A 12812-nucleotide genomic window follows, 5' to 3' on the forward strand; every position below is an offset into this window, starting at 1 on the left:
GAATAATGTTGTATTGGCATGCGATATGTTTTGTGAAAAATGTCTTTAGGCCGGGGATGTTGTTAACTCTGTTACGAATTCTTGTATCTTCTATTAGTTAATATGAGTGAATCAATTACACGTCAATAAAATGTATACATTTAATTTACTGACGAATAATTGTACTGGAACGACATATTCCATACCAACTATAAAAATATAAACGTTTTTATATCTATTTGATCAACTGTCACATTCTCCTAGGGGATTTGTAGCCTCCAACAATTTAAATCCTATGTAAATATTAAATGAAAGGCAAATATATGAGCCGCGCCATGAGAAAACCAACATAGTGCGTTTGCGACCAGCATGATCCAGACCAGCCTGCGCATCCGCGCAGTCTGGTCAGGATCCATGCTGTTCGCTTTCAAAGCCTACTGCAATTAGAGAAATCGTTAGCGAACAGCATGGATCCTGACCAGACTGCGCGGATGCACAGGCTGGTCTTGATCTATGCTGGTCGCAAACGCACTATGTTGGTTTTCTCATGGCGCGGCTCATTTACGGACTGTTGAAATTTTATTTAAACCCTGTAGCCCCAAACAGTCAATAAGTTGGTTAAAAGAATCCGTTGTAATCTAACATATCAATATCATTTCAAGATGTGCACGTGTAAGCAATTGCGGACTTGAGATTACTTGAAATATCATTAGCGTAGGAGATTTTTATATGAAAAGATCCCAACAACCCTCCGTAAAGCCTTTATTCCTATTGTTGCAAGTCTCTCTATCTCCCTCTCCATCTCTCCCTCTCTCTCTCTCTCTCTCTCAGAACGCTCTTTGTATGCACTAGTAGAGGATGAATTTGGCGCCTCTAGTGCTAGGAAAAGCGTGTTATCTTGAAAATGTCGCGGCTAAATAAATCATTTATGATATGTATACACAGACAAGCATAAACGTATCGCAAAAAATACGAAATTGTGGTAAAATCATTATGAAGATTGCACAAAGTAGAAGGGACTTACAGAAACGCAAGAAAAAATAATGAGAATCTTGATGTTTTTTGATGTATTCAAACATTTATTACCAAGGCTCAATATCAGAACTTTTTTGTGGAAGTCCTCTATTGTTACCTCGAATCTAAATAAACACTTGCATTTACTGCAATAATAGCGCTAAATTATCCCCTTTGGACAGCCTTCAACCACATCATTATTCTACTGATTGTCTGAACCAGTGTTTTGTTTGTGTATTTTTCGGCGACGCCGTCTAAATTCGTTTTCGTTACCTATGCCACGTGACTTCAGTTAGCAAATCAAACTACTTGATAACGCATTATAATTTATCAAAATGGAAGATTTATGGAACACTCTGCCTGATTGGACGAGAGTGTCAGTTTCTTTCACTCTGTTGATTGTGCTACGCTGAGTGAAATGTAGACAAAGCGTTTATCCTAAACGACGCTGTTCACAGTTTTAAAGCTAACTTTGGCTCAGTATATTTAGCAAGAATATTGATATATCTCAAAATGATAAGTAATTTTAATAAATATGATAAAAACATGTTCAAATACTAACATCAAATTAAAGAAAGAGTTGAATACGGTCTGCGTATCACATGAATAAGGGTGTGATAAGAGTCTTTTATGTAGAGAAGTGCTTTTTAAAAGATTTTCCTTGTTACAATTGTCGTCTGTATATGAAAAGGTTTCTTGCTTTTGTGACTTATCCAGATTGCATATTAAAATAAGTACTTGTTTGCTTTGATATATTTGTTATAAATTATTTGACTGATTTATTATATATGAATATTTTTCTTTAGTATGGTATGCAAATATTGAACTCAGTTGAAATCTGTTTTATTATATATATGCTATATAATGACTGAATCTCATTACACTGAAATGAAGGTACGATGCATACAGTTTATCTATGTGATATGACTACGGTCAAACATTGCTTATGAAACTGAAATATTGAAATAATTACAATTGTATGTTTTGCTTGACCTTCACTTTTTATAGGTGTGACGTCATCGTCCAAAGATTCATGAATAGCGAATATGCATTTGTTAAAGCGGGATCAGTTGGCCTATTTTAGAAATAAATAAAAATAATAAATAAAAAAATCCTTTAATTGATTTTGTACTCTAATCAAACTTGATTTGTAGCATCTTTATTAGGCCCGCAGCCAACTTTGTTCAGCTGGGACATTTAACCCCTTTTAGTGGCTGCTGGAGCTAAAACTAGAAATGCCTTTATACAGCGTCTCATGAACAGCTTGGTGGATCTTTGTCATACTTGGTCTGGAGCATCATTATAAGGTCCTCTTCCAAATTTATTTATATAGGAACTTGGGCCTTATTAGAGACACTATAGCTAAAAGTAGATATGCCTTTCTTCGCATTAAGCACTAAAATGTAATGGATTTTTATCAAACTCGATGTGTAACAATATCGTAAGGTCTCCTGCTATTTTGTTACAAATGGGGATAGGGACCAATTTAGCTAAATATATAAACACGTTTAATGACCTCTTCTCATGAACCGCTTCATGAATCTTCATCAAACCACTGCTGTAATTATTCGACTAAGGATAAACGAAACAAAATTGCAGCCCTACGAAACCTTTGCGAAAAATTAAAAGAGAACCATTTAAATTGTTAAAGTGCGGTGTTTAGTTTTGCAATTTGAAAAATGTTAGATAAAAGATTAATGTTAGATGAAAAATTCATAAACTTCTTTCCTTATTACAATTCGCCGACCATAATTTTTAAAGATATTTCTTGTTAGAGTTGATGTGAAATTCATTCTAAAGGAGCACCTGATTTAAACTACTTCCGTTTATATACATCCTATTATAACAGTTTATGAAACCTTATAGAGTTGACTTTTACGTAACCCGTAATTGATGCTTCGTTGATTTTGTTAACTTTAGGCAACCATATTGTAATAATAATAACAACATTCGGATTATGAATCGTTGATTTTGTTAACTTTAGGCAACCATATTGTAATAATAACAGCAACATTCGGATTATGAATCGTTGATTTTGTTAACTTTAGGCAACCATATTGTAATAATAACAGCAACATTCGGATTATGAATCGTTGATTTTGTTAACTTTAGGCACCCATATTGTAATAATAACAGTAACATTCGGATTATGAAAGAGGATATATCTCTGTTCAGTGGATAGGATAAGTAACATTTTTAGTATTTATTCTTTTATTGTTTTATTCTGATGAGCACGGATACTATAATTTTAAATGGTCGTTTACACTTTGAAAGACGAGGTATTAGATACAGTATGACTTCTTTGACCGCGGTTGATTTTGATATGCGTATTAGAAAGCACAATTGAAAAAGTGTTGTATATAATTTTATCTTTTTTATTTTGTATCGTGGCAGTTGTTTTCATACACAAGCGACTTCTGTACTCAGCATGAAATATATTCTAATGACATACTCTACATCCTGGCTGATTTAAATGTTAAACTTGTACATCCGGAAGTATTTGATATAAAGTCAAAAATACCTATTACCCTGTTTCACGCGAAAATTTTAATTCATCGAGAGGGATAAAAACAACTTTCGGCAGAGATGTTAGCATGACTAACTGGCTTAAATGGTTATTTTTTAATTAAAACTGTAAACATATTGTAAGCGAAAAACAACAAGAACAAAAAGACATTGTTATGTGATAGCAGGACTATCAATGTCTGAGAAAGGACACTAAAATGTTAGTTTAAAACATTTTGCTGGAGTATCTTCCAGTGTTAATATTTCAGGAATATGTAACAGTGTTAACACAGAACACAGGAAGCCAGAGATGCACATAAATGATCATATTGGTCACTTCCGGTCAAACTGCATTTATGTAAAGCGGAAAGCATCCGTGTCTTTACCCACATGATTACACATGTTCTTTTATCACTAAATTTCAGTTCATTGTTAATTGGGTATGACCGATAAATTCACGGGTATTTCAGACACTACTGAACTTTTCGTCCCAATGTATCGAGGGTGGCATTTAGAACTGATGGCTGATGCCCTAGGACAGTCGGAATCAGACGCACTTCATTTAGTTGTTCTCACTTCTTCAGAAACATAGGTTGACTGTTTCAAAACACTAACGAACTAATTACATAAGCGTTTCTGTCGGAAGTATCATCGGTTAGAGAACAAAGTTCTTATAAGCAGTAACATTTAATCTTTTTTTTTATAAGTTGCTATGTTTATTAAGGATTTGTACTTTCTCTGCTTTAGCATTTTCCAAAATTGTGAAGTTATATTTTATAAGTCCATTTTTAAACAATGTTCTTTAGGATGTAATCCATCACTTATTTTCAATAAAACGGAAACAGTATAGAAAAAAACATACTTTTGTTATATATTATAGTACAAACGTACATTCATATTATTTAAATGTCATATAGTTCCTCTTTACATTTTAATAAGCCATTATTTTTCAGGTATGCTATCAATTTCTTTTCTGAGGAAGCAAGTAAAATTGCTTACCATTTTACTCATCATACCGGAACTATTTTGCACCGGTCACAATGATCAGGGGACATGCAATATGGATGCGGAATCTTGCGAAATCTATCTTGACGTGAGTGCATGGTTACCAATGCGTCGCGGGTACAACGAGAAAGTATACATCAACGAAACTGACGGGCAGTTATATGTATACGGTGACGTCACATATACAGTAGTTAACCCTAAGGATGTTGTACTAGCTGACGGGTCACCACACGAACGTGCTCTTATTCTTTTCAACAGGACAATGCCAGGGCCAACGTTAATCGTGTACGTGAACCAAGAAGTTGTAGTCCACGTCAGAAATCATATGAAAAGTGATGGAGTATCGGTACATTTCCATGGGATTGAGATGAGGGACACACCATGGATGGATGGGGCAGCTTTCGTTACACAGTGTCCAATCTTACCGGGACAAACATTTACATACAAGTTTAGGCCGAACCGCCACGGTACCTATTTTTACCATTCGCATAGTGGGTCACAGTTAAGCATGGGTCTGGTTGGAGCATTTATTGTCAAAGAGAGAAAAGTAAACAACATTGAAGAACACTTGATGCTAATACAAGATTATAACAATTTACAGTCTTCTATCGAAATATTTGCAAGTACCGCCTTACTTGGGTTCATTAATACTGATGGTGTGAAATTAACTCCGGCGGAAAAGATTGACAGCACTTACACGCCCGCAATGAGAGTAACGTCATCTTTAATCAACGGAAGAGGGCGGGTTATAAACGAACAAGGGGAACAGTTAACGAAAACTCCTTTAAGTGTTTTTACCGTGCAACCAGGAAAACAGTATAGATTTAGAATCATTGGAGGAGGCTTCGCTCTTCAACACAAAGTTTCTGTTGATAATCATACAATTAAAATTGTTGCCGCCGATGGAAATGATATCGATGCAATCATAGCTGATTCATTCATTATGCACTCGGGTGAACGATTTGATTTTATCATTGATGCTAATCTAACTATCGGCAATTTCTGGATACGAGCAGAAACGCTTGAAAAGTATCGTAACCACACTGGTCTTGCTGTACTGAGGTACGTAGGAGCTGACAAACAGGACCCATCTACAACAACGAATATTTGTTCGCAAAACAACCGCTGCACTGTTGTTAACTGTCCTTTTGATAAGTATCCAAACTGGAACTGTATTCATGCTGATGAAGTCCGTGCGATTTCCAACAATGATCCAGCACCAGAACCTACGTCCGGAAAATTTAAGGAATTTTTTGTAAGTCTCGGGTTTGCAGTTGCGGATGATTATGCAATAATGGGTCACATGAATGGAGTTAGTCTGAAACTGCCTCCTGTGTCCGCCTTAACACAACCCACTGAGGTTACTGGAATCTGCGACGAATCCCATAATTGCACTCCTGACAAGTTCTGTTCTTGCATCCGTCCATTAAATGTTGATTTTGGTGATGTTGTACAGATAAACTTCTTTAGTGCCGGTCGTCTCAATATTGTAAGCCACCCTATACATGTTCATGGGTATTCCTTTCATGTTGTGAAGGTTGGATATGGTCATAAGAATGCAAGTTATCCAAATTATGGGACGAATGAAAATATACACTGTCCTACTGATCTATGTTACAACAACATGACATGGGCAAATCAGTCATGGAGTGATGGAAATATTCCAGGTGTAGATTTGAGACGAGCACCGCGCAAGGATACAATAACAGTTCCAGCCGGTGGTTATGTGGTAATAAGATTCGTGGCTGACAATCCAGGTCTTTGGTACATACACTGTCATCAAGAATATCACGCTCAAAAGGGTATGTTTAACACTTAAGTACTTTGCTAAATTTCTATAATGAACTTGTTCATCTTTCAATTTGGACAGTACCATTTACTGTTAAAAGGGGTGCTTACCAAAAAGATATTGGGTGAATAGCGAACAGAGCAGATCGTGATCAGGCTGCACGGATTTGCAGCCTGATCATGATCTACACGGTCGCAAAGGCAGCATCAATTGTGTCTAGCTTGATAAGGGCTAAGTGCCTTGCTAAATTACTATAATGAACTTGTCCATCTTTCAATTATGACAGTACCATTACTGTTAAAAGGGGTACTTTCCTAAACGATACTGGCTGTATGGCGAACAGTGCAGAGCACGATCAGACTGCATGGATGTGCAGACCGATCATGCAGGCTGATCATGATCTACATTGGTCGAAAAGGCAGAACCAGTCGTGTCCATCAGGGTATGTTTAAATACGTTTTGGCTGTTTTATCATTCTCCGTAAGCTTTTTAAATTATTATCAATGAACAAACTACATGAACATGTATTTTCAATTCAATACTGAATGATATTTTCTGAAATGTAAAGAAACAGACTGACGTACATTAAAAATTGACCATATTTTCGGAGTGATCTACAATTACTGGACCAAAACAAATATTAATATTTAATACAATGTGATTTCAGTGTTTTCTGATTAAGAACATTCTAAATAACGTATCATTTTTACCTTCCTTTATCTAAAACTTTGTAAATGCAGAATGAATGAAACTGTATGTCACGAACAAGTACGTAAGTCAGATAAAACAACCAAGAACAGAGATCGAATGCGTCTAAATAATGTTGACGATTTTTAATATACCCTATTGAACGTTTGTAACTTTTAACATAATTAAACAGCGTTACCCAACTAGCTTTATTTATGTGTGTGCAATTCGAAGATAATTATTTCACACTGCTAAGTATTCAACTGTGAATACCACCAGAGTGTTATCTCAATGGGAAATTTGTGTATCCAGTCATCAGTTATTGCACGTTTGCTTTCGTACTCACATTCTTTTTCTATATTTAAGGACTAGGCTTACTCTTAAATGATTCGTTTGCACAAGTTCCTCCTCCTCCAACTGGATTTCCGGAATGCAGAAACTTCCCATCCGAACATTCGGTTGTTACGGAAAGACCTACCACAGTGACTGCTCCAAATAAAGAAGAAAACACTGAAGGTATTTTATTTTGTACAATATTGCATTCCTTATTAAAGTAGTTCAAACACCCGATAAGCTTTTTAAATAATAAACAGGTACAAGTAGTGAAAAGAAATCAGATCCTGCGATACGGTTGGTGATTGCATGCAATGAGAAATGATGAAATTTGAATAAATAGATGCAGAAAAATTTAAAAAGAGTATAAAAGGTTCGTAATCACCGAAGCCGAGTAAATATTTTACCCAGCTCAAATGACAGTGTTTTAGAAACTGAACCATGAATTTATACCTATATCTAAAAAGTAGTGGCTACTTTAACTTTATATTATATTTACGGTGTATTTTGTATGAATTGATACGAAAGGGGTTATGTCATTTCAGCAAATAGCATTTGACATATTTCAAATCGTTACGGTCAACTGAATACATTTTACCTCTAAAATACATTATATATGCGGCCGACACATATTAATAATTTACGTGTGGTGGATATATGTTTTAAACTCTCATATTGTATATTTATATCAGCAAAAAAGAGAGCAATAAAATTTACATAATTTGTATGTCGCTACGCGATGAAATATTGAATGTTTATGGTATACGTATCATGTAAAATGTATAGGTTTAAAAATCACTTTTGTGATAATATTTGCCTATCTTTTATCGCCTGCTATTGTAACTAAAGTAAAACTGTTGTTGCATCGAACTACCTCTCGACGGGATATGACGTATTCTTAACTTTAGTTCAACTATTGAGTGAGCGTGGTAATCTTCTAGTTTTAAAATGGCCGAGAAATGTGCGAACATGTTAACCGTTCAGTGGAAGGACATATTTTCTTTTAAATTTTTATTTTTTGCTCTTAATTGCTGTTAAAAGATAGGTGGAACAAGAGAACCGTTGAGAAGTGTGTACTGATGTTAGACAGGAAAGAGTTAACGGAGTTTCTACGACGCCATAATATATAACTATTTCATCACCTTCGGCAATTATTGAGAGCAGTACGCTCTACCAAAGCTGCAAGTAACGTACGTTTGGTCAACGCATGAGCAGAAACACTCCCTGTTTCTTACTATACAATAGTAATTATTCAAAATAGGCCATTAGATAAGCAACTTCTGATATACCAGCAATAAGGCCGATTATACAGAAGACTCACATTTGAATTTCTTCTTACCATTTCGTTTCAGTTCCCGATGTTCCTGAGAGGACTTTCACAGAAGAAGAATTCTGGGGAATGTTTGGAGCACTCTTGTTCGTTATTCTTTTACAGTTTGTTGTTTCAGTAACGTGCATACGGAGAATCAAAGCATCGGTGTCGTTTTAATACCTTGATGAAACATATTTTACGTATATGTCTGACGTAAAAAAAGTTCGAGAATTTGCTTCTCCTATAGTAAATGACGTTTTCAAAATAATACTGAAGTCTTACCAGTTGTGAAGGAAATGACAAGTTCTAAATACAACGAGACTGATAGTTTTACCTTTTTTGTAGTAAATGACCTTTTCCTTTCTAAAGACGACTGGACTGACAATTTACCTCTTCTACAGTAAATGAAATTTTCTAAATACGATCAGACTGATGATTTACCTTTTCTGTGGTAAATGATGACTTCTGTAGACGACTGGACTGACGATCTACATCTTCTGCATTAAATGACGTTTTCTAAATACGACTAGACTGATGTTTCACCTCTCTTACAGTAAATGACGTTTTCCATATACGACTGGACTGACCACTTACCTCTTCTACAGTAAATAACGTTTTCTAAATACGATGAGACTAATGTTTTACCTTTTCTGTGGTAAATGATGTTTTCTGTAGACGACTGGACTGACAAGTTTCCTCTTCTGCATTAAATGACGTTTTCTAAATACGACTGGACTGATGTTTTACCTCTCTTACAGTAAATGACGTTTTCTTAATACGATGAGACTAATGTTTTACCTTTTCTGTGGTAAATGATGTTTTCTGTAGACGACTGGACTGACAAGTTCCCTCTTCTGCATTAAATGACGTTTTCTAAATACGACTGGACTGATGTTTTACCTCTCTTACAGTAAATGACGTTTTCTAAATACGACTGGACTGATCTTTCACTCTCCTACAGTAAATGACGTTTTCTAAATACGACTGGACTGATCTTTCACTCTCCTACAGTAAATGACGTTTTCTAAATACGACTGGACTGACGTTTCACCTCTCTTACAGTATATGACGTTTACTAAGCTTTGTTTCGAAGATGGAAAATTATTCATCAAGATCTTGACTGTGAAATATTATTTCAGTCTGTTTCATTCTGTCGTTTTCTCTGGTCTGACTATTATTGTAATAATGATTAATAAACATAGCTGTGTATTGACAATAGGTGTTTTGAAAGCAGTTCTTATATTCTTGAAATGCATCGTTATCTTTATGCAACATTGGGAAATATCTCCTTTTTCTTGATTAAGTTGCCAAATACATCAGAAAAAATTCATGCAAATACTGATTTATATATAATACGTGTATCTATATGCATAGGTGTTCTCCTGATGTGGGATACAGTTGGAACAGTATCATTTCGAAGTTGTTATTCATTTAAAGTAGAATTTTACATGTTATTTCACAGTTAATATAATATTCAATTGATGTTGACATTTAAACCATTCTTTATTGGATATGAGTCAAAGGTTCCTGTAATGACTAAATATGGTATTTTTATGAGAATATTATAATACTGTTATATACCCTACGAGAATCTAAGATCTGGCCAAATCACAAGATCTATGACCAACTTAATCAGAGAAACTGATGCTCTTTTTCGTCGTTTTATTATAAAAAGTTATACCGCCATCCATTACAAACTACAGAAGGCTTTCACTAAATTTTATCACAGATCGTCAAATACAAATCAAGCCTTAAAACACTTCTCAAACCTTGTCTTACACAAACGGTATATTATGGGAATGTAACATTTGAACTGAGAAAAAATATTTTGATCAAATATTTGAAACCAATCAGTTAGACAAATTTATCAAAAGAGGATTCGATACAAAAACTGTAAAGCACAGTGCATGTTTGGTGATTAACCTTTCTACAGTGAGTCGCAACAATTTCCTTTTTGATGTTGCGATGACTGTCATAATTTCCCCCTATATCCTTCAAAAGATAATTTGTGTGTGCGTACGTGCGTGTGTGCATTGTGTGTGTGTTCGGGTTTAACGTCTTTTTCAACATTTTTGTTTTCAGTCATATAAGCGAAGGTGTCTACTTGTAGCAGTGAGCACAATGCCCAACTTTATATTTCGCGCCGTAGACATGTGACATGATACCCCATCCAGTCACATTATACCGACACTGGGCTGACCAGTCCTAGCACTATCCTCTTAATGTTGAGCGCCAAGCGAAGACACTACTAGTACCATTTTTACGTCTTTGGTATGTCGCGGCCAGGGATCGAACCTAGGACCTCCCGCACTTGAAGCGGGCGCTCTACCACTAGGCTACTGAAGCGGTTACTGAGTTAATATACTAGTTTGTTTGAAAGTACTACCATGCATCATGCTCCTGTAGAGTTTCGTTCGAACCCACCCTGACCTTTTGGACGATGGGCTCACATATCACAAAGAACCGGTATTCTCCAATTGATTTTACCTTAATCCTTTAGTAGTGTTATCTGGATAAAACTTGCCCTGTCAAAAGCATTGCATTTTTACGCATGAGACAATATAAGGAGTACTTACTTTACTGTACTTAACATATCATTTTAGTTTTTCCAGTGTGCGTAAAGAATGATAGCATGTAAAGAGTTGATAATTTCTATATCAAAAGCGGAAAAGAAATAATACATTTAAATGTTTACAGCTAAGAAAGTTCTGAGTGACACGAGTTATGTCATACGGCTTTTTCCAGCTTTAACGGTGGTGGAGGCATAAGAGGCCGCTTGGAACATTATTTAAGTGACATGTTTTGTTCAGAGATAGAAGCAACGATCAAAATGATGCCTCCCTCACTTGGCCCACGGGCAGGGTTTTAAGCCATGGTGTTTAGAGACAATTAATTAGGGTTCAGTACCCGCTACACTCGGTTATATATATGCAGATGTAACAAAACGACCGAAATAAGGCCACACCAAATTGAAAAGTTGTTCATCGGATTTTTTTTCTAAAAAAATTAAGCCGGCCAGCAAAAAAAATTTTCTTTTTTTTGTTTTTGGGAAAATCAAGAGCGAACGAGGAGCGATGACTAATATTTGTATTGTTTTGGCTCCCGATTAAATAATGAAGACCTTAAAATAGAATATACAGCCCTTTTACATTAAAAATAATTTGCCAGGGATTGAGAAAACATGGGTACATTTTGGTTTGGGTACGTTTTGACCTGCAGGCGCACAACAGAGCGAACGCGTGAAAAAAAGGTAATAACATCGGCATACAGTACAGTGTAATCAAATAATGTATGTGTTTGAAAATGCTATTAGAAAATATGTAATATACAACAATGCATAACCTTAAACCATAATCATGACATAGATATGTGACTTGGTGTGACTTTTACTGCTATGAAAAAATGTAGCATTTTTAGCTCGACTTTTCAAACTTTATACATTCTTAATGGATTAAATTTGTTGAAACAAAGTCTCAATTAAGGTCTGAAATGGAGATTAACGTGCATTAACATTATTCTACTCGGGGATTGGAAAATTTGAAGATCTTAATTGGTCTGAACACAATTCATAATGTAAATTCCTTACCCCACCCACTTTCGTATACAAATGCCGATCATTTGGACAGGAAAATCAGAAAACAGAAACCTTACCAAAAATAATGTAGATTGATGTTATCAAATAAATTAAACTGTTTTTTTTTCATCCAATTTTCAATAAAATAGATGAGATTTTTGTAGCTCCTTAATACATTGTTAGAACATCAAATATGCGACATAAAGGTGAATATAGCAAAAGTTTGATTTTTTTAAATATGCCACCACGATGTGTAGGTTAGTCGCTATAAAGAGTCAATTGATTTGGTCGGGCTTGTTGGTATGTAAAACCACTTCCATGATTCACAGCTTATATCTAATAAGATAAGATATCTAATCTGATAGAGGCTGTGGCTAGAAGTGAGACTTTGCGCCGCATTGAGAGCTGTCTGGCTGAAATTGTCTCGTGGATGCTTTAGTTTAAACAGTATTTATTTCAATCAATCAGGTACACATAACATAAACATCATTGTAACAAATACAGTTAGGATTAGGAAAAAAGTTACAAGGTAACTTATATGAATCCATTTCCTAATACATACAAATAAATTTTTGTTATGACAGGTTGCAACAAGATTAGTACTGTTAAATGAT

At 35.2% G+C, this 12812-nt stretch overlaps 1 protein-coding gene across 5 annotated transcripts; it reads left to right on the forward strand.

Annotated features, from left to right (window-relative positions):
- Positions 1–2880: 2880 nt before the first annotated feature.
- On the forward strand, positions 2881–10107 carry LOC123538503 (uncharacterized). 5 transcript variants are annotated; one of them, XM_053530706.1, is made up of 4 exons: positions 2881–4152; positions 4452–6305; positions 7346–7495; positions 8665–10107. In XM_053530706.1, exons 2-4 carry the CDS (start codon positions 4454–4456, stop codon positions 8799–8801), a joined length of 2139 nt encoding a protein of 712 aa, XP_053386681.1. In that variant the 5' UTR covers positions 2881–4152; positions 4452–4453; the 3' UTR covers positions 8802–10107. The 5 variants fall into 5 exon arrangements, with proteins under 5 accessions (XP_053386681.1, XP_053386683.1, XP_053386682.1 ...); XM_053530708.1 differs by having other exon boundaries at positions 2881–4090; XM_053530707.1 differs by having other exon boundaries at positions 2881–3180; positions 3924–6305.
- Positions 10108–12812: the final 2705 nt, after the last annotated feature.

The sequence above is a fragment of the Mercenaria mercenaria genome, chromosome 18, assembly GCF_021730395.1.
Source record: "Mercenaria mercenaria strain notata chromosome 18, MADL_Memer_1, whole genome shotgun sequence".
Lineage (NCBI taxonomy): Eukaryota > Metazoa > Mollusca > Bivalvia > Venerida > Veneridae > Mercenaria > Mercenaria mercenaria.